General features: G+C 43.5%; 1 protein-coding gene across 8 annotated transcripts in view; it reads right to left on the reverse strand.

Moving 5' to 3' along the window:
• Positions 1–22,637, reverse strand: part of KCNMA1 (potassium calcium-activated channel subfamily M alpha 1) — a 748,269-nt gene that overhangs the window by 89,961 nt on the left and 635,671 nt on the right. For 6 of the 8 annotated variants that reach the window (XM_065922687.1, XM_065922690.1, XM_065922689.1 and 3 more), the window contains one exon: positions 15,121–15,214. In XM_065922687.1, coding sequence (XP_065778759.1) covers positions 15,121–15,214 — 94 coding nt within the window. Of the gene's footprint in view, positions 1–15,120; positions 15,215–19,858; positions 19,946–22,637 lie in introns of all 8 variants that reach the window. The other 2 variants (XM_065922697.1, XM_065922696.1) reach the window with 1 other exon arrangement.

Consider the following 22,637-nt stretch of genomic DNA (forward strand, 5'->3'; position numbering starts at 1 on the left):
AGGAAGTATTATCTCAGGGAATACTTCTGAGTATTCCTGTCCCCAATGTACTCAAGATTTATATTCATATAATATTAGCAAGCAAGCAAATGATGTAGCAAGCTGGCCAAAATTCCTTTTGGAAAATATGTGCCTTGAAAGGGAGGAGATACATTTTGATTTCCTATCTTTCTTGGGAGGAATCATCTCTTGGTTATACTGGTCTCCAACACTCATCTTAGAAAAGTAAACAAGCAAGTCTGATGATCAATTGCCCCTCAATGAGAAGAAAAAGACAGTTTTTTAATGTCAAGCCTCATTAACTAGGGTGAGGATTTGGGTACCCCACATATTATTTGACACTAGAGCTGCAAGCCAGGATTTGTGCTGGAACATCTAGAAGCATCAGGGAGGTCTCAGTGGTAAACCATGCTGCACTCTGCTTCCTGCAAGCCTCTCAGCCTGCCCCAAGATCATTTAAATATAAGTCGTCCAGGACGTTCCTAAAAGAGGATCATCTGAAGACTGTCAAAAATCTCCCTGAACAAATATATTTCCATTTCTGACCAGTCATGGTACCTGAAATTTGACCTTTGGTTTCTTGAATCAGTAAAGCAACCGGTAAACCTGAACCCCCTCTTCTGTGCCAAGAACGGAGGAGACTGTAATGATGAAGGCTTAGTCCCTTGTTGAGGAAAGGGTTATCATACACTGAGCAAGAGAGAAAATGCCCATCAACAGTTGTGATACACTGCAGCAAGTGTTATAGCAAAAGTAATGTACAAGGTGGTCTGAGAATACCAAGAAAGTTGTCAATTGCCTGGTATCTGAGTGATCAAGGAAACCTTCGCAAGGAAGGTAACATTTGCTCTGAGCCCTGAAAGGTGAGAGGGAATCTCAGCCTGTTTTAGTCATGATCCACTAGAAGCCATTCAGAGGACTGAGGTCCCAAAGAAGATCCAAACAAAAGATGTTATCTTGGAGATGTTGTATTGCCTGACCTAAGGTACAGAAGACTCAGGCAAGGTTCCCAAGTGGCACTTGGATGTGCACTGGGAGTCAAGTGGAAGAGATGGGTTCAGCTGACTGAGTATGACTGATGGAGCTCAGACTAGGGATTTAGATGGAGCCAAACTCAAGTTTCCAAAAAGGAAAAATGTCATTCAAACGGAAAGTAATTTTTAAATGACATGAGTTGTTTCCCAAAGCAGTGGATCGCTCATCATTTGAGCCATTCCTAAGGAGCTGTGGATACAGAGGGGATTTCATTGTAAATGTTAGGTGAGCCTAGATCTTTAAGATTTGAAGCACTGTTCTCTCAATGAACAAGAGGTACATGGAAAGAATTTGTATTTTTTAACCACTATTGGGTATCAAAAGGCTGGAGGGCATGCAGTAAGCATAGAAAAGTTGTTTTTGGAGCAAAGATGGAGGATAAGTAGGACTGAAGACTGATGACTAGAAATGCTCCTCATTAACTAGATTCACTAGATGTCTGGGAGGAATCTTAGAATGTGAATCATTCCAGCAGCATGAGAGTCTGTCACTACTCTGGGCCAGACAGGATACGTTTCTTCGCCGTGTCTGTTCCTGCATCAGTGCAAGTGACATAGGCTGGCTTAGGCTACTGAGAGATCTCTGACATAGGTGAAGAGTAAAGAGTCAGTCATTCCACAGGAACTTCTGCTCCTTGAGCATGTCAATCAACAGTGCTTTGGTCAGGGGAGGCCCAGGAGAAGAATAAGGCAGTTTGTTATACGTGGAACAGAGGACCATCAGAAATCTCCCTGAACAGAGAATCTCATCATTATTAGTTTACAAAATGATGAAGAGAGTCACTTTCACAAGTTCTCAGACAACTCTTTTAAAGGCTTAGTTGGAACTGAGGACCATTCCTAGATACCGCCCTTCACATCTGAACTATTTTATATGCTTCCTCAACTCACAAAGTAATCCCAACTCCCACCAAATGGACCATAATTGATTCAAGGCTCATTTGTTACTTACCACCTACATGCCTTGTTTTAGGGTGAAACTACGAGAGAAGGATATCTGCTGTGTAGTTGTTACGGACTGAATTGTATCCCCTTTCACCCCACAAAATCCATATGTTGTAGTCCTAACTCCTAGCATCTCACACTGTAACTGTATTTTGAGATATGCTCATTAAAGAGGTAACAGTTAAAATGGAGTCATTAGTGCAGGCCCTAATTCAGTATGACTGTTGTCCTTACAAAAGGAGGAACTTCGCGCAAGCACGTTCAGAGGGAAGATGATGCGAAATCACAAGGAGAAGACGGCCATCTACCAGCAAGAGAGAGGCCTGAAACAGATCCTTCCTTCATGGCTTCAGAAGGAACCAACCCTGCCAACAGCTTGATCTTGAACTTCCAACTTCTAGAGCCATAAGAAAATTAACTTCTGTTGTTTTTTTGGACTGTGAAGAAAGCTGAGTGCCGAAAAATTGATGCTTTTGAACTGTGGTGTTGGAGAAGACTCTTGAGAGTCCCTTGGACTGCAAGGAGATCCAACCAGTCCATCCTGAAGGAGATCAGTCCTGGGTGTTCACTGGAAGGACTGATGCTAAAGCTGAAACTTCAATACTTTGGCCACCTCATGTGAAGAGCTGACTCATTGGAAAAGACCCTGATGCTGGGAGGGACTGGGGGCAGGAGGAGAAGGGGACGACAGAGGATGAGATGACTGGATGGCATCACTGACTCGATGGGCATGAGTTTGAGTAAACTCCGGGAGTTGCTGATGGACAGGGAGGCCTGGCATGCTGCGATTCATGGGGTGGCAAAGAGTTGGACACGACTGAGCGACTGAACTGAACTGAACTGAAGACACTTAGTCTGTGAACTTTGTTATGGCAGCCTGAGCTAATTAATACAGTTATGTACCTTGAATAAAAATGGACACAATGGACCAGATGTCACTCCATTGATGACCCTGGATGTCCTCTAGCACCTTAGGGCTCAGCTGTTCATTTAAAGGAAAGAAGCGTCCTGCCATCAGTTTAGGAATACATGGAAACATATCAGAAGTACACAATATCTTCATGACAGAGTCTGGTCTCATACAAACCCCGTTAGGTCTGCTCGGCCTGGGAGGCTTCCTGGCCTTTAACTTGTGCATTTAAGGATCAATACCTCTGACAACCCCATCCAAAGAAAAAGAAGCCAAGACGCTAGCCAGTTAATTTGTTCAGTGGAACCAAGAGAGCTAATCCCCCAAGGGAGTTTTGGAAGTGGATACCACTGATAGAAAAAAACCAACTATTCCTTTAGCATAGTGTTTATGTATGCTGGCTCCAGAGCCAAAATGTCTGTCTTCAAATTTTGGCTCATCTACTACTTGCTACATTGTGCAAGTTTCTTCATCTGTAAAATGGGAGTGTTAAATGTCATCATTAGAGCTTCCCTGGTGGCTCAGATGGTAAAGCGTCTGCCTGCAATGCGGGAGACCCAGCTTCGATCCCTGGGTTGGGAAGATCTCCCAGAGAAGGAAATGGCAACCCACTCCAGTATTATTGCCTGGAGAATCCCACAGATGGAGGAGCCTGGTAGGCTACAGTCCATGGGGTTGCAAAGAGCTGGACACGACTGAGTGACTTCACTTTCACTTTCTTTCTTTTAATTTAAGGACAGTCTGAGTGAAGACATGGCATGCACCTAGCACAGAACTTAACACAGAACATGCCCTCACTAAATGTTAACTATTATTATTATTATCGTTCCTTATACTTTGCTTACACATCACCAGATGGGCAATACCGAAATGAGATTGATTATATTCTTTGCAGCTGAAGATGGAGAAGCTCTATACAGTCAGTAAAACAAGATCGGGAGCTGACTGTGGCTTAGTTCAGGAGTTCGTTATTGCAAAATTCAGCTTACATTGAAGAAAGTAGGGAAAACCACTAGGCCATTCAGGTATGACCTAAATCAAATCTCTTATGATTATACAGTGGAATACCGTATAATCTATTTGTAATACTACACATAGATTCAAGGGATTAGATCTGATAGAGTGTCTGAAGAACTATGGATGGAGGTTCATAACATTGTAGAAGAAGTGGTGATCAAAAACCATCCCCCAAAAATACAAAAATACAAAATATAAAAAATACAAAACAAAAGGCAAAATGGTTGTCTGAGGAGGCCTTACAAATAGCTAAGAAAAGAAGTGAAAGGCAAAGGAGAAAAGGAAAGATATACCCATCTGAATGCAGAGTTCCAAAGAATAGCAAGGGGAGATAAAGCCTTCCTCAGTGATCAGTGCAAAGAAATAGAAGAAAACAATAGAATGGGAGAAACTAAAGATCTCTTCATTAGAGATACCAAGTGAATATTTCATGCAAAGATGGGCATAATAAAGGACAAAAACAGTATGGACCTAATAGAAGCAGAAGATGCTAAGAAGAGATGGCAAAAATACATGAAAGAACTATACAAAAAAGATCTTAGTGACCCAGATAACCACGATGCTGTGACCTAGAGCCAGACATCCTGTAATGTGAAATCAAGTGGGCCTTCATGAGCATCACTACAACAAAGCTAGCGGAGGTGATGGAATTCCAACTGAGCTATTTCAAATCCTGAAAAATGATGCTGTTAAAGTACTGTACTCAATATGCCAGCAAATTCCAAAAACTCAGCAGTGGCCACAGGACTGGAAAAGGTCAGTTTTCATTCTGATCCCAAGGAAAGGCAACGCCAAAAAATGTTCAAACTACCGCACAATTGCACTCATTTCACACGCTAGCAAAGTAATGCTCAAAATTCTCCAAGCTAGACTGCAACAGTCCGTGAACCGAGAACTACCAGATGTTCAAGCTAGGTTTAGAAAAGGCAGAGGAACCAGAGATCAAATTGCCAATATATGTTGGCTCATAGAAAAATCAAGAGAATTCCAGAAAAACATCTGCTTCATCAACTACACCACAGCCTTTGATTGTGTGGATCACAACAAACTGTGGAAAATTCTTAAAGGAATGGGAATACCAGACCACCTTACTTACCTCCTGAGAAATCTGTATGCAAGTCAAGAAGCAACAGTTAGAATCAGACATGGAATAACAGACTGGTTCCAAATTGGGCAAGGAGTACATCAAGGCTGTATATTGTCACCCTGCTTATTTAACTTATATACAGAGTAAATCATGCAAAATGCCAGGCTACATGAAGCACAAGCTAGAATCAAGGTTGGTGGGAGAAATATCAATAACCTCAGATATGCAGATGACACCACCCTTATGGCAGAAAGTGAAGAGGAACTAAAGAGTCTCTTGATGAAAGTAAAAGAGGAGAGTGAAAAAGCTGGCTTAAAATGCAGCATTCAAAAAACAAAGATCATGGCATCCAGTCCCATCACTTCATGGCAAATAGATAGGGAAACAATGGAAATAGTGACAGACTTTATTTTGGGGGGCTCCAAAATCACTGCAGATGGTGATTGCAGTCATGAAATTAAAAGATGCTTGCCCCTTGGAAGAAAAGCTATGACAAACCTAGACAGTTTATTAAAAAGCGAGACATAACTTTGCCAACAAAGGTCCATATAGTCAAGACTATGGTTTTTCCAGTAGTCATGTATGGCTGTGAGAGTTGGACTATAAAGAAGGCTGAGTGCCGAAGAATTGATACTTTTGAACTGTGGTATTGAAGAAGACTCTTGAGAGTCTCTTGGACTGCAAGGAGATCAAATCTGTCAGTCCTAAAGGAAATCAATCCTGAATATTCACTGGAAGGCCTAATACTGAAGCTGAAGCTCTAGTACTTTGGCCACCTGATGTGAAGAGCTGACTCATTAGAAAAGACCCAGATGCTGGGAAAAATTGAAGGCAGAAGGAGAAGGGATGACAGAGGACGAGGACGAGATGGTTGGATGACATCACCAACTCAACAGACATGAGTCTGAGCAAACTGTGGGAGATGGTGAAAGACAAGGAAGCCTGACGTGCTACAATCCAAGGGGTCACAAAGAGTCAGACACAACTGAACAACAACAACAAAGAATCTACTCATATATTTGTAGCTCTTATAATGGTGAAAGGAGACAGGGAAGAGATAGTGGTTCAGTAATAAAGATGGGTTCTCCTACTGTATCTGACTACTTTATTACTACTACCACTACTATTGCTACTAAGATGAATAGCCATCCTGGGTTGAGCTCTTATAAATGTTGCTGGGGTAAAACTTTTACCTACATTTTATGATGTACTCATCACAACGACACAGGCAATTTCTGTAATTATGACCCATTGGCATGGGTGGGAAACAGAATGTGGCTAAGTATGTGGCTGAGATAACACAGCTAGAGGGAAGAGAACAAGGTTTGCCCAGAGAAGTCTTCTTAACTGGAAGTCAGTGATGCTTGGTCCCTATCTCACGCCTTCCCACTTGCAGGAAGCACCTGGGTCATGTTCACTCCCCAGCGCAGTACCCCAAGCTGCAGTGCCCTATGTTGCAAAGAGAGGAAAAGCAGCATGTCGGGCATTTATGAAATGCACAGTTGGTGTGAATAATCAGCAGAAAATTTCCCCATGAGCCCCTGTCTGGACAATGTGCTAAGGAAAGCCTCAATAATCAATTAAGGCTAGACATGCTTTTGTCTTGTCCTGATATCTGAGGACTGCATTTAGGAATACCCCACATTTTTATAACAACTGAGAAGCCCCAGTGAGTTAAATTTTTCATAGCTATGCTTCTTGAATCTCAGCTCACACCTCCAAAGTCTACAGCTAGAAATTAAGCATGCCTGACTTCAAAAAAAGAATAAAAGATCATTGTTTTGAGGATTTGCAGAGCAAGGAATGCCACTTGCCATCAATTAATCTCAGGAAGCGAAATAAATGCCCAGCTACAGCAGACACACAAAAAGCTTGCCTTGAAGACAACAGCCTAAAGCAAAACCACAAATCCCTTCTCTAGCAAACCTGCTGTGAGGAAGCTGGCATTATATTTTAAAGAGCACAGTTCCCCTAAGAAGAGAATCTGAGATTTTTCCTGTGGCAGTGGGTTCTGTGCTGGACTTCAGAAATTTATACTAAAGTCCAAGGAACCAAAACCAACCAACCAAACAAAAGAGAAAGTTACCACATGGTTTTTAAATTGTCTCCTTTCCTTGTTTCATTTTCAGGACCTCATTTCTACTTACATGATGCAGCCTTTCCTATCATTACAGGCATCCCATCTAGATTGAGGCCAATCCTGAGGTGGTCCTCCTGGGAAATGGGAGTCTTGATAAATTTGGGCAATTTCTCCTGCTTTTGTAGGCCTTTCATCCCAGTGGTAAGAGTGATTTTATTGAGTATCTATTATGTCCCATAGTAAGGGTACCAGGACATTTCTGAAGCCTCATAATTTGTATCAAATGCTCCTCCTGAGCTGTCTTCCTCCATAACCTCAGGCAGACATGGCTAGGAACTCTTACAGAAGTGAGATGATCTTTCAGAGATAATAATTTACATGACTGTCTTATCCATTAGTTGGTGATGTTCTTCAGGGCAGGGAACTCATATTTTACTCTCCCACACATTTCTGGAACCCAGCAGAGGACTTAGTAGATGCTCAATAAACAACCAACTACCAAGAGAAGCTGATGATGAATGATCTCTGGTCTCTGACTATCTCTTCAACAGAGTGCCACAGCCCTTCCAAGCAGACCAGAAAAAGTGCCCAGAGAAAGCCCATTCAACTTTGATTTCCTGTAACAGTTTGTTTGGGGAACAGCCAAGGCTCTTGTGCTGTTTCCCACTTTATAGGAACAGCGTCTGTAATAGGGCATGATGATTGGGACGGAGACCCTATAAATGTGTCTCTAACCATTCAGGATACCTGGAAGGTGCCCAGAGCCAGCTGCTGTAACTGATCAGCACAGACTATTCATGTTTGATGTCCAGTGGTGGTCAATACAGATGTTCTTAACTAAGCAACTATTTAGTGCTCCAATGCCAGGTCTGAATAATTTTGTGAGAAGGGTTCCCATCACTTGAAGTTTCTCCCACTGCTCTGATTCATGTAAGGAGCAGTTCTCAAAGTGTGGCCTCACACCAGCTGCCTCAGCATCACCTGGGAGCTTTTAAGAAATGCAGTTCTCCAGTGCAGCCCAGACTGATGCACGCTAAAGTTTAAGGATCATTGTTGTCAAGTTTCACCTAGATGGACCGATTTTGTGGTTAGAGTCAATCCTATCATAGTTAACAACTATTTGGAACATACAGACCAGAAGGTTATAGTCCTATTCAACAAGGACAGGACCAGAGTAGGACCTTGGAGGGGAGTCAGTGCAAAGTTGAAGGAGACAGCTCACATGCCTCACTCTAGTCCCTGCTTTTCAAATGGAGAACGCAGATCTGGGGACTAAATTAAGCCCAGGTCACCTGCTCTGACTTTCTTTCAGTGACTCTCTGGAACTTTAGGGGTTGTATCAACATTTGACGGAAATTTCTAATCCGGATGCAAGTGACTCTCTCTCGCTGACCTCTATCTCCAAGAGCTAATCAGCAAATAAGCATAAAAAAGTAAATGAAATATTCATTCTTATTAAGTACAACATATATTTCAGTTTTCTACCCTCTTGGCTTTCATCACTTGCACTCCACAGAAGGCAACCTGGCAGGTAGTAACTAAGTCCTTCAGAGTCACATTCAGGAGCAGCAGGTCACATACATGCATCTCTGGCTGCACCAGTCAGAGAAGACTAGAGGGGTTCCCAAGTGGTCTCCTCTAAAGGGCCCATACTTGGGTTTTCAGTACCGTAAATGGTTCTGACTCAATGGATCTGCCTCATTCTTGGGTACATTTCTGGGTGGATTCTATTTCCTGCTATGTTGCAAGGATCCTGACTTTGGGATTCTGGCTCCGACCTTAACTCATCCTTCACCATTGCCTCCACCATCCTGGGTAATGCTCATCTCTCCTGAGACACGGCTTCCTCTACTCCCACTCCCAAATCCCACCAGATGGCCATCCTGGGAGCCACCCTGAGAAAACCTTCAGGCCACTCTGGCCACACTTTCTGTATCTCTACTTGCACGTTTTTTTTTTTTTTCCTGCCCAAACAAATAAGCAATCAAGAACTGTGGCTCCCGAGTGTGTCATCTCTTGCTAGGCAGCCACTGTTCTCAGAGGAAGAAGGAAATTGGTGCCTTTATGTTTGGGAGACAAGCAAGGAGATCTGACATGTTCTTCAGTCCTGGAGGAGACTGGATAAGATGCTCTTGAAACCAAGGGATGGGATAATGACCCTCTGCTGTCCATGCACTGTGTCCAGGGAACTATGTCCAACACACCCCAGCCCTGGGAGGACGAGACCCACCATTTCTTTCCTCTCCAGTCCTGTGGGGGCCTGTCACTTATGATTTGTTTGTGCATTAAGAGGTGAATTTACTTAGCTAAGCTGTCCCGGCTTTCCTTCTTCATTCTGCTCAGTGGACGGAATCGCAAGAATGGCATTCTGTCTCCAACTCTGAGTGGACTCAGGCCACTTTGCCATTTTCTATTACTAAAACCTTTCAAGCTGGCAGTCCTAACAAAAAGACCCAGTGAGAGGTATGAATCAAAAGGGAGGGGATGGAACTTAACAAGCAGATGAGTTTATTTCACTTAATGATCAGTTAGTGCCCACAAGGAGGATAATCTGTTTTTCTCCAATCATATTTCCACTTTCATTCAGAAAACAAACAGCTCATGTTTCTTGGGTCTTAGGACATGAGCTCCTTTCACAGTGTTCAATTTCTGTTTGGGGCATTGTCATTTATCCTCACTAGCCTGGCTGGGGGCTATCTCTTTGTGGAAAGTGTCTACCCAACACACTCTAGGTAGACCCTCAGGGCCCACGGCATCTTATGCCAAGTCCCCCAGCACCTGAGGGAAGAAGTGTAACTGATGTCGGGAATGCTATATGTCCTTCTTGGGAAGACTGTTTAACTCACATCTGCCCATGGTTTGACAGCAGACCCTGAATGACTTGGTACCCAAAGGACCTTGGCAGAGGCCAAGGCGAGGATAAGCCTTCCCTTCACACCTCTGAATTTATGTATCATGTGTCTCCAGAAGGCCCAGATGCAGGCTTCTAAACCCTTCCTTATACCATCATCAGCGATCCTCTCAAAACACAAGTTAGGGTACTGCTTCCTCAAAAACCTGCAAGGTTCTAGCCTATGACAGGAAAGGCCTTCATGACTAAGTGCCAGAATACTCTCATATTGTCAGCTCTAAGAACCTCTTTCTCCAGCCACTTGCAATGGCCTAAGCTCTACCCTATTGCCTCTAGCAGGTGCAGGAGTGAAGCAGTTAATAAAATGGTTTGGAAACTAAACCATTTAGGTTCATATCTTCCCAATTGGGTAAGACTTACTAGATTTACTACCCTTTATATCTCTGTGATTCAATTTCCTTATCCATAAAAGGAAACAGCAGTCCCTCCTCATGTCGTTAGGATTCCATGAAATAACAGGCATAATGCTCCAGAAATGATGCTTGGCATCTGGTAAACAATGGACAAGGGTGGGTAGTGCTATTAGTCAAGAATTCTCCTCATCCTTCACAGCCCAGACTCAGCCTCCCAAACTAGAGGTAATGAGGGCTCTCTCTGCTCTCACAGCCTATGATGGTAGGTCGCCACCCTGCCCTTACTCTATTTTGCTGTATATTCCTGTCTATCTCCCACATTAAACCATGAACCTTTTGAAGACACAGGTCTGAGTTCAATTCCTGGGTTGGGAAGATTCCCCTGGAGAAGGTAAAGGTTACCCATTCCAGTATTCTGGCCTGGAGAATTCCAGGGACTGTATAGTCCATGGGGTCACAAAGAGTCAGACATGACTGAGTGACTTTCACTCACTTCATTAAATCCATATTATCTGAGGACTATAATCCACTTTAATTTTATACCCACAAAGACCTACAACATCTTAAGTACAGTAGATTCTCTCTAAACCTTTACCAGATAAAAATTAATCTGAGAAAGGAAATAGAAGTGGGCAGTTGAAAGGTATAACCTTTGGGGTTGCATTTGAGGACAGAGCCAAGGAGCCTGGGCATTTTCCCCATACCGGTCTATCCACTGAAGATATCTTCTCAGCAGCCAAAAAGCATCTGTGAAGGCAACCATTTGAAGGTGGTCATGAAATGAACTGAATGTGATAGTGAACAGGGCTGGGATTCAGAGAATCTAAGAATCTCCTTCAACTGCGGTCAAAATTGTGTCCAATGAGCTTTTTTTCCCCTAGAAAGTCTTTCTAGATAGATTTCATTGGATAGTCAGCGGGTCTGTGTACAAGGTAAGTCACTTCAGTTGTGTCTGACTCTTTGCTACCCCATGGGCTGTAGCCCACCATCCTCTATCCATGGGGGTTCTCCAGGCAAGAATACTGGAGTGGGTTGCCTTGCCCTCTTCTAGGAGATCTTACCAACCCAGGGGTTGAACCTGTGTCTCTTATATCTCTTGCATTGGTAGGGGGGCTTCTTTACCACCAGCATCACTTGGGAAGCCCTAATGGGATCTGACAGCACCCGAATGAAGCCAAAACACTCTCATATTGTCAACTCTAAGAACCTCTTTCTCCAGCCACATTGCGCCACTTGCAAAGGCCTGAGCACTACCCTATTCCCTCCAGTAGCTATAGGAGTGAAGCAGTGAATAAAATGGGTTTGGAAACTAAACCATTTAGGTTCATATCTTTCCAATTAGGTAAGACTTACTAAATTAAGATTCCTTACTAATTAAGAATCCTTGACTTGGTTATTCAGAGACAAAGTGCTTCACTCTAGAGCCTTAAATGGAAGGAAGACACAGCTTTCCTTGCAGGGCACACACCCACTGAGTAAGGAGAACTGGGCAACAGGTGCTTGGCGATTTTAGAGGAAAGCTAGGAGAGGCTCCTTAAACCAGTCCATGTTAAGACACCAACAGAGAGAAGAATAATAGGGCCCTGGTCACCTCCCCAGTCTGCTCCTTTGAGGGATCTGAAGCCAAAGGTCTCCATCATGACACACAGATCCCTGACTTGGGGAACAGATGCTTGCCACTGGCTCAGTCTAGTTGTGAGGGTTGTTTTCTGTGTCAGGGTAACTGAAAAAACATACTGCCTCAGGATCCAGACACAACAAGCAAGGCAGTTCGTCTAATGATGGTGCAGAGCATGAAGTGACACTTGGAAGCCAGGGTAGGCCTGCTATCAGAACAAAGGGGAGACAAAGACCATTAGTACGGAGTCCCTGCTGCATTTCCTGTTGGCAGATGGCTTGCAAGGACCCCTCACGCAGGAGTCTGTTTTATTTGCAGAGGCCACAGTGGTAAATTAGAGCCCAGTCCAGCCCATTCTGGGCTCTCCAGTTTCTCTCAGAATGTTTCCTATCACTGCCCATAGGCCACTAAAACCTGCCCATATTCAGGATGATTGATTCTGCTCAAGCAGCAAGCCACAAACTCATGTCGAAACACCCACTTCAAATGAGTCATTAGCCTCCTTTATGGATGTTTCAGGTCATAAGAAATAGGACCTGTGAGCCCCATCTCTTGTAGAGTAGATAGGGAATGTTTGCAGATGTGGTGGAGGGTGGGGGGGACTGTTTCCTGTCAATCAGCAAGATGAAGCTAGAAAAAAATAAGTCCTGGCAACTTCATGGCCAGAGTCAGGGATTCAAACCAAACCACCCACGGGCTCTTCATTCCTACCCTAGAAATGAAGAGCAACAGCGACAGGGCTCCACAGAGTCTGTGGAGTGTCCACAGACAGACTCCCATCTTGACTCTGTAAAGTACCTGGAACACAGAAAGTTGCGGTCAAAGAGGGGGATGTCTAAGACTTTCTGACTTGTCACGGGACAGCCCGTTCCAACTGAGCACCGATCGAGGTCGTCATGGGCTGGCGGGGTAAAGAGCTCCAGTGACAGCAGCCACAGTCATAGCAGCAGCCCAAAGGCAGCAACACCAGAAACCTGAGTTCTGTAGCTCGGCAAGTTTCAGCTCACCGCCTGACCCACGTTTAGCAATTCTGATGTACCGCAGAGCAGACAGCCCCAGCCCAGGATGACTGCCTCCCTCAGCCCCTCTCCGACAGGCAATGAAAGCAAGACCCACTTTGAAAATTCTCCCCCATCATGCAAACTGACACAGGCATGCTTTTCAAAAACCCACAGCCAATCTGTTGATCATTACTTATTTACAAAGGCCTTCGGGCAGAAAGTCCTGTAAAAACCATACTTGATACGGTATATACTAGCTTTTTCTGCTTGTGGAAAAAAAGTCCCCCCAAGGCTACCTCAAACCATCACTTTCTATTGCACATAAAATGTAGCATGTAACACTAAAGTATTTAATATATAGGGTATAATATATCTACAGGAAAGGCATTTGTGTAGAAGTATGTTACCCCGGATTTGGTAATTTGATGTTTTGCTGAAGGCTACGACTTAAAAAAGCTTCCACCTCGTACAGAAGACCTGTCATCTTGGTACCCAAGAGCCAACAGAATAAAGAAGTACCCTTAAGCAGCAAAACTTTGACACAGCTTTGAAGCATATGAAAACAGTATAACTCCTCAGAATTATTATTACTCAAGATCAAAGAAATGAGCCATACTTTACATAGCAAACAGGGACAGGGAATTTGGCTCCAAAGGTTTCAGATTTTTCAGACTTCTCTTTATTTATTTATTTGCTTCACTAAATTTAGGCAAAAAGAAAGCGCCTGGGCTTCTATTTTCAGTGGATAAAACTATTAGCATGAGATAAGGCGATCACCTAATGGTGAGTAAATAGAGAATGGATGTGAGCATGACAAGTGGCATTGGAAAAACAAGGGCTTGGCAATTGACACGTTTTATTTCTCGTCATAAACTGTAAACAAGCAGGTAAATCAGCAGCACCCAAGCAAGACTGAGCAAATGGGAAACTGGAAACACTGAACAGAAAGAGGGGATTTTGATGGAAAAGGACGTGGGGCTGGGTGAGTCTTCTCTTGGGACTTGTGTTCTCGACCACATGGAGGACTCCCCTGTCTCCATCCTAGAAAGATGGTTGTGGAGAGGCAGAAAGAGGCTAAAGCTAGGAAAAGGTGGGGAGGAGGAGGAATTCATCCTGATTTTTGTATCAGTCATCAAAGCGAGGAGAGTGGCCAATGGCAAGGAGAAGAAGAAAGCACCATCAAGATGGCAGGTGTTTCCATGGCAGGAAACATTTAGGGAAAGCAGCGCAAACCTGAAATCATTCCTGTTTCATTGAGGTGCTGGAGAGTGAGGATGACGAGGGAAATAAGCACTAGGATTGGCAGATGAATCGGAGACCAAAAAAGGGGAGAGGAAAGGTGAAGAAGCCAAGAAGAGGAACCAGCAGAAATCTACTGAAAATTGGCTTCACTTGCCTTTTCCTAGAGGAAGCTGCAGTCAAGATAGAGAGAAGGGAAGAAAGAAAAGAAGGACGGAAGAAAGGGAGGGACAGAGAGAGAGACAGAAGGAGGGAGGGAAGGAGAGAAAGAGAGCAAAAGAGTGCTCACAAGCACTATTTCATAATTAATATTGCTTTTAGCCTCAGCAGAAGTGGATTACTTTTGAACTTTGCTTTGGCAAGTCCACAGATTATTAGACTTTTTTATCAGTCAAAATCAATTAACAGAAATTTGATTTCAATCGACAGGATAAAGAGAAGGTAATCTTCAGGTTCATTTTTGATTGTGATGATACATCTCACATATGGCCTTAAGTACAGAAAACAGTCCTCGGAGGGACTCCAGCAGAAAGAGACTTGCCGGAGGCAAACTAACCACACGCGTCCCTCTGATTGGCTGCTGCCGTCATTAGTGCCAGTGCTGTTTAGGAACTACACAGAGACAGGACATGGTGACAGCTCAGACTTTAAAGCCTATGTATTTTTCAAACAGCTTTTCAAACTGTTTTTCATGACAGAATTTTTTCAGCTCTATCATTAACTGCTGACAAGCTGACAGAATAAATACTCCAGCCTTTAAGAAGCCATCTAACGATCTCGTCCCCTCCTCCCCTGCGAGCTTGCTAGGGAGGAGAGCCTCTGGGCCCCAGAGGGTTGGGAGGGTGGCAATGAGAGGAGATGGAGCGAGAGGGGGGCCCACCACCAGGGGACCCACTGCACAGCCCAGGCCCCCATCCATCCTTACCTCATCAGCTTGGGCGAGGAGCTGGGTGAGTTCCGCATGCCTCCGTTGCGCTGCTTTTTTTTGGGTGACAGTGTCGACGGCTGCTCATCTTCAACTGGAAATACAGGCAGCTCATGAGATTATGAACAGTTTGAGGGCAGACTGTGAGATACAGGCAAGATATCAAAGGACACACACTTACGGCTCAGTCACTCACTAGGAATTCATGGCCGTGGCTTAGGACCCAATGACAAAAACCAAGGCGTTGGTCAAAGAGCCTGGCTTAAGGGAGGTGAGAGCATCACCTCTCAACACTCCAGCATTTAAACATGCACTTTCAAAGACTAAAACAGTTTATAAACACCCTGACGATAGAAAGAACAGAAATTGCAAAAATATGGATGTATATATGGGAACACGCCATCATTCTGCTTAGAATTCAATTTGGTTCCTTTGCCTTGCTGGATGACCAAAAGTCAGAAACAGAGCTGTCTTTGAAGCAGCGGCATGAGAGCTGCCAGCTGGCTGCTTCTGCAAATGAACCAACAAAACCGGTTCCTAATTCCTGCACGCCAGAGGAAAAGAGCCTTGGAGAGGCAAGGATTGGAGGCCTTAACAGCCAATGTTTCAATCCATCAGGACTGGGAACATTGGTGGGTTCTGGCTCAAGAATCCCAGCCCAATGCAGCTCTTGTCCCTCCACCTCCCAGGAGAGAGGGCCTGTGGGGCTGTGTGTGGGGGGGGAGGGGGTCTTTTCTCAATTCATTAAGATGGGAGAAAGGGGGCTGCAAGCACCCAAACAAAGGAGGAGGTTGCCATTGAATGATATCTCTGATGATGCGGGGGGTTGCAGGGAGGTTGCAGGAAAGCAGGGCAGCAGAGAGTATTGGAAACCACAGGTTGTTTTCCAAATGTTTAAACCACACAGATTGCTAAGCAATGTGAAGCTCTGCTCACAAACAACATAGCATACTCTTATTGCTTTTGCCCAAAGACACCCACTAATAAGCTCTGGAGATGTATTAGCCTGCATTGTGCGTCTTTTAAGAGAGCTGCTTGATAATTAATAGATGCATACCCAGCCTGTCACCCAAGGGCACCAGCAGCAAAATCCTAGTCTTCCTCTCCCCACCCCCACGATTAGGGCTAAAGCTGTAATGTCAAGAGGGAAAAACAGGATCCTTGGATTCTTATTGTTGACTGCAACACAGACTGGGAGGAAGCATCCCTGAAACTTAAAATGACATGCAGTTACCTTAAAGCTAAGAGGAGAAATATTAGCAGTGACAACATCAAAAGAAGCTTGATAGGTGTTAAAGGTGTACAAGGCTTAAGTGGGGGAAGAGATGCCATCTCAGCTGCTTGATATTATCCAGGAAGACCCATATCAGAACGTGCATGATATGGTACTTCCCTGAAAACACTAAATACATTTAATGTTATGATATATGGCCCAAAAGAGTTTATAATAATCCAGTGTTAGTGTTAGCCACTCAGTCATGTCTGACTCTTTGCAACCCCACAAACTATAGCCGTCCATGGACTATTCTCTGTCCATGGAATTTCCCAAGCAAGAATACTGGAGTGGGTAGCCATTCCCTTCTCCAGGAGGATCTTTCCAATCCAGGGATCGAACCCAGGTTTCCAGCACTGTAGGCAGATTCTTTACAGTCTGGTCAACAGGGAAGACCATGATAATCCAACTACCCTCTAAATGCTTCCAAGTATCACCCTTGGTACACTCCTTTATTCTACTGTCAGTCTGGGGTTGTCTAAAATTTGGCTGACACAGGGAAATGGAACAAGAATGTAGCTGGAAATGACAGTGTGACCGGAAGAAATAAAGGCAGATAAATCACCTGCAAATGCCCTCAACCCTTACACTCTATCACCTGCTGCTCCCCCTGCACGGTCTTCCCTCCCCCACCCCAACCCCACCCACCCGCCAGAGGCCCAGGCTCAGGCTGTGACCGTATCAGTCACTTAGGTCTCCAGGAGGGAACTATGTGGCTGGAAGGATATCGCATCTTATCAGAAATGAGTATCCACAGCAAATCACAGAGACTAAACAGCACTTAAAAGATTAAAGGAAATAAATACAAGACACATAAATGGTATTGAAAAAAATCACTTAGAGGTGATATGCATCTCTCAGCAAGCAAGCAGGCACTCTCTTCTTGACCTGCATTTATCTTCCTTTCATAGGAGAGAGGCCAGGTATTCCAGGCAATGATGGAGTAGAAGGGAGTAAGATTGAGAGACAGAGAATGTGTATAGTGTAAGTGTACTTTTGCACTTTCCCCACCTCGGGATGGGATAGAAAGTCTTGCGCTGACTACCCATGTAATACAAAGTCAGCTTTTAATATGGGCCACTTGCAATGGTTGTATTTTGTTCAAGATGACCTAGATTAGTTGAGGAGCATGATGCACTAAACAACACATGTGCATGTGAGTTGATCTAGTAGGAGGTGGAAATTCTTTTCTTCTTACCACACAAGCCTTCTTATGGTTAGGATGAAATGTCCAAAAAGGTTTTTTACCTACCCTAGGCTAGCTTTATTCAAGCCCACCAGATGTTGCCACAGTTTTGTCCAATTATACAATAAGCCTGTGTCTGTAGGAAGTCACAGTCTCTGGCATTTCTGCTGAATTCTTTTGCTTAACTTTACTTTCCTCATTTGCACTGGGCTAATGACACATAGCTCTCTCCTGTTAAGTGCCCATTAACCTGGCACCTGTTCGCTGTCTGTTTATCTGCAGTGATCTTCAGATGGAAGACCTGCAAGTTAATACCTGTTTGCCAGCTCCAGGGAAACACCTTGTTCTGGTGCTAAAGTCAGGCCTCCTTCTATGCAAGGAAACGATTTGTTTTCATCACAACTCAGAAAGCTCATCCATCATAATCATACTGCATTTAAACTGGGATTTGTTCTCTTAAATGAAATGCATGTTCAAAGGTTTCCTCGTGTACTGGAAATGCAGATCTGTTCCCTGAAGAGACGGGGCAGGGTGGGGGGGATGTGGGGGGGGGCAGGGAAATGTCTCCAGCTTAAATATACGAACGCTGTGTAATGGAGACCATTACACGTGGCTTAGATCCCACTAGAGGAGCCGTGATCACTTCTGCCTCCTAAGTAGGATATAAACCATATTTAATTATTATCCTTTTATATGGATTCCATCAATTTCTGCATATTTAAGGAAAGCAGATTGAGGAAAACTTTTAGTTAAGCTATAAAATATAATTTTCATTTCATGGCTTCTGTGACTACATGAGACGAATAAAAATTGAATTAAAAAGGGAGACTTACTTCGGTGAAAGACGAGTACTAAAGGAATGGGCTACTACCTCATGCCAACACACATGTCCAGGTTCACAGTCAGCCTGGTTTCTGGCTAATTATAATACACCTCTGTCTCCGGCATTTCCACTAAGGTCCTCCTGCTGTGGAAGCAGTAGGAAGATAAGATCTTTTAAAGGAACCTGACTTACCAGCTTCTTTAAAACACAAACAAGTTCAGGAATCCAATGTGGAATTTTTATAGGAGCTGAACTCCATCCAGTCTCTGAGTACTCATAAAATTCAAGGGCTTGTTTTTGCACATCCCTAAGTATAACACTTAATGTGCTGTTGTAACTTCCCAGTGCTCGCTTGTCTAATAGGCACTGAATCTAACAGTTTTACAGTTTGGGAAGACTCAGTGCTAGAAAAATGTCAGGCAAATCTAATGAGCCTTCAGATCCCTTGGTTTGCGCTGGAGTTTAATTTAAAGTTACAATGATGTTTTAACATGTTTGCTTATACTTGACTAAAGAGGATTCATTATTTCAATGACATAACCTCCAGACAATGTTCTGGGAATTGATTTAAGATGTGGTGGTAATTCCAACAGCCTTAATGCAGAGCCGAACATCTGTAACAACATTTTACTCAACTTTTCATCGGCACTCTTTTTTAAGCAACAGCAAGGCAACGTCTTCCAGAAACACTGGCTAGAACTCCGGGCTCCTTTCAAGATGATCATATACTTTACTGCATTTTTTTTAAAAAAGAGAAATCCCTTTCTTTATTGGCCTAGCCAACTTGCAAACACCGTCAAGGTTCATCAATGCCTCTTCATGGGCACTTTGAGTAAAATGAGGCAACAATTTCAGCTTGCCTACGTAGTCCAGAGCTGACCTGTTGGTGGACCCAGCTCTCAGCTCCAGCCTGGGGCACATTCCTTTGTCCCTGTTTCCTCAACAGGGTTTAGAGGGATGATGCCCTCTGAGACTTAAAGGTGAGTTTGTTGGCTGCAGTTAAAAAATAGTTCAAAGCAAATAAACTCGGAAATGTAATAAAAGGCAAACAACCCATAAACATGAGTCAACTGGCTATCTCCATTACGTTATTAATCACCACATCTGGCGAAACCCACATCTGCACACACTTAGCAGATCATTAGTAATGTCATATTCACACTGGAATCACTCAGAGTAAGAGGCATGCAAAGTGGTTTGAATGCAGAGGCACAGAACTAACAGGGCTTCCGACTGGAGTCTTGTGCAAGCTGCTAGTTTGGGGGGAGGGTAGTTTAAATGATTATTTATCATTTTGTATGGATTTTCTCTTTGGTATTTTGCTGCCCAACAAGCTAGATGCATGCTGAAATCCACAGTAGTACATCTTCCTTCTCCCCCTGAGCTCAGCATGTTAAGGTAGAACATTAAGGGGTGCAGTTATTAAAAACTGGGATGGATTCCAGAGCTCCTTCACCTGGCTCGGTCACAAGCTGAGAATTGTGAGCTGTGTTCTTGAACTCAAACGGGTCTTTGGGATAGCGTGATCTAGCTCCAACCTTGACTGCCAAACAATAACAAGAAAAGAAAACTGAAATTAATCCTTTGTGAAATTTTTCATTAGAAAAGCTCCAAACCAGTTTTCACATTGAACAAAATTATAGTTTTAAATTAAAATGGAAGTTTCTTCCCTCACAGCTAAATTGCAGGGTTTTTCTCTTTTACCCCCGATAACTTCTTGAAATTCTTTTCACTGCATTATTGTCATCGATGTCAGATGGGATAATGTGTCAGCAGACAATCTTGCTTGTGTCATCATTTCCCCAAATATACAGAGTTCCTTTCTCCCCCCATGATATATACACAGACACAGAAAATTCAGTTTTGCAGAAAGACCAAACTCATTATCTTCTAAAACCTGCTAAAATGCATCCTACTGAATAATCATTAGAGTCCAAGTCATCAACCCTCAATATGAAACTATCGTTTTCAACTCAAATCACTGGCTTGGTTAGCTCCCTTGGTTGTGATATCGCTGCTTAACTTGCATTAAATGCCAGGGGTCTGCTACTCCTAAGAAAGGATGATGTGTCGCATCTCCTTGTATGGTGAGTGATACCAGTGGGAATCGGGTGTGTGATTTCAGCCTTTCAGGACATGAATGTTGTTTTACTAAAAATGGCAACTTATGAAATTGTGGGACTAGAGATTGGACAAGTGTGCTTCCTGTTTCCTGGGTTTATCAAACTTCCTTTCCTCCCAAGAAAAATCAAGTAAGTTGTAGTAATACAGTTACTTTTCAACAAACTGATTCATGATAGACAAAACTTCCAGGCCGACTCAACCTCTCTAGGGGATGACTGCCTCAGACGTTCACTAGGAAATCTGGGCTAGCAAGCTCCAAGGTCTTACGGTGTAGCCAGGAAAGAGAAATCCCTGGCTTGCAGCACACAATGGCACCTCTTTTACAAAGGGACGTTTCCTGTCTTACAATTACAGACCACCAGAACCCTTGCTGTCTATCACTCAATCCAGACCGGTGAGAGGATATGAATGTTCCCATAAGCAATGAAGGCAAAGTAAGAACAAGGACAATGAATGCCAGATAAATAACCCATCCTGTGAGTTTGGCCATATAACTACTCTAAAGGAGCACTTAACGATTGTTTCAGGATGAATCTTGTGGTGTGAATGCGATGTGCCCATCAACGAGGCTGAGCAGCTACAATAAAGTAAGACCGGCATCTGAGCCAAGTTCTACGCCTACAAGGTTAGTATACCGCTCAAGAACACAGGGAAATTAAAGTCGGTGATATCCTTGAAGTAAGAGTTTCTGGTCTGACAACCTAGTGTATGTGTGTATATGTGTGTGTGCTCAGTAGTATCTGACTCTTTGTGACCCAATGGACTGCCCACCAGCCTCCTCTGTCCATGAAGTTTCCCAGACAAGAATGCTGGAGTGGATTGCCATTTCCTTCTCCAGGGGATCTTCCCAACCCAGGGATCAAATCCACATCTCTTGCTTGGCAGGTGGCTTCTTTACCACTGCGCCGTATTTCACCAAGAAGTTTGGGGAAGATTTTGCAGCATTATTGATAAAATCAATCCCCCCAAAAGCTGATTTGTTTTGAAACATCATGGTGAATATTAACACAGAGATCATTAAAAGATGACGGATGCTCCCTACCCAAAGCAATGTGAACACTAATAATATCACCAACACAATATACATAACTCTCTACAACTGAATAGGCATCAGGCAGGATCATTTTACAACTTCTAGCTGAGAAACAGTAAATATATTTATTTGGAAAAGCTAGAGGATGGAGGCTGGAAACAACAATGACCTGTTACCATGCAAAATGAGGGTGGAAAGAGTCCCCAAGCTGCCTGAGTCCAGGCATGGGGATCAGCACCCCAAGGGAGGCTGAGGGGGCAGGAAAGGGAGGCTTGTTGGAGCTTTTTCATTTCTGGCTTTTGTGGAGCTAATAGGAGAATGGGGAGGGAGACTTTAAGGAACAATGGGTTATGTAGAAGTTAATCACAGGGTATATTTCTGGCTCTATTCACTGCCTAGGAAACCTGAATTGTGTAAGTTTGAGGCCATCAACACAGAGTAATGAAAGAATTCAGCTCCTGCATGGGAGAGAGAAGAAATACTATATAAATATATTAACAGAATCCACATGACCTGGTTTGTAATGTTCTCTTCAGAAATACTGTGGCCTAACAGATCATCAAGAATCAAATTTGGTGGAGTAGATGTACCTTCTATACCGACGCACCCCATCTCAAACCACAGCCTCCTGCTCTATATGCATCCTGGTTAGAGTCCAGCATTTTCCAGTCTCCTGTATCTAGAATCTCAGCTCAAATATCTTTACTAAAAACCTGACCTGTCATTACAACTTGCCCAGTGCTCTTGCCCTGCCCAGTATTCAGCAGAAAATTTCTCTTGGCAATCCAGTTGCCTTTGGTTCTTTTTTTTTTCTTAGAATAACTGTCTCTATCACCTCAAGGGCAAAGAAGAGTCTCAAGAAAAGATTACAATGTATAAGCTTCTTAGAGAGGAAGACAGAAAAAACAAGGAAACTTTAAAAGCAAATACACAATGGAAATGAGAACTGCAAGAACTTCTTTGAATTTTCACTATGGAGTTTGGAGTTGGGAAGGCAGTAGAAGAAGAAAACTTATACTTTGAATCAAACAGAAAGAAAATGTATAGGAGTTCAACCAAAACAGCGTCTTCTCAACTT

This window comes from Muntiacus reevesi, chromosome 2 (assembly GCF_963930625.1).
Source record: "Muntiacus reevesi chromosome 2, mMunRee1.1, whole genome shotgun sequence".
In the NCBI taxonomy this organism is placed as follows: domain Eukaryota; kingdom Metazoa; phylum Chordata; class Mammalia; order Artiodactyla; family Cervidae; genus Muntiacus; species Muntiacus reevesi.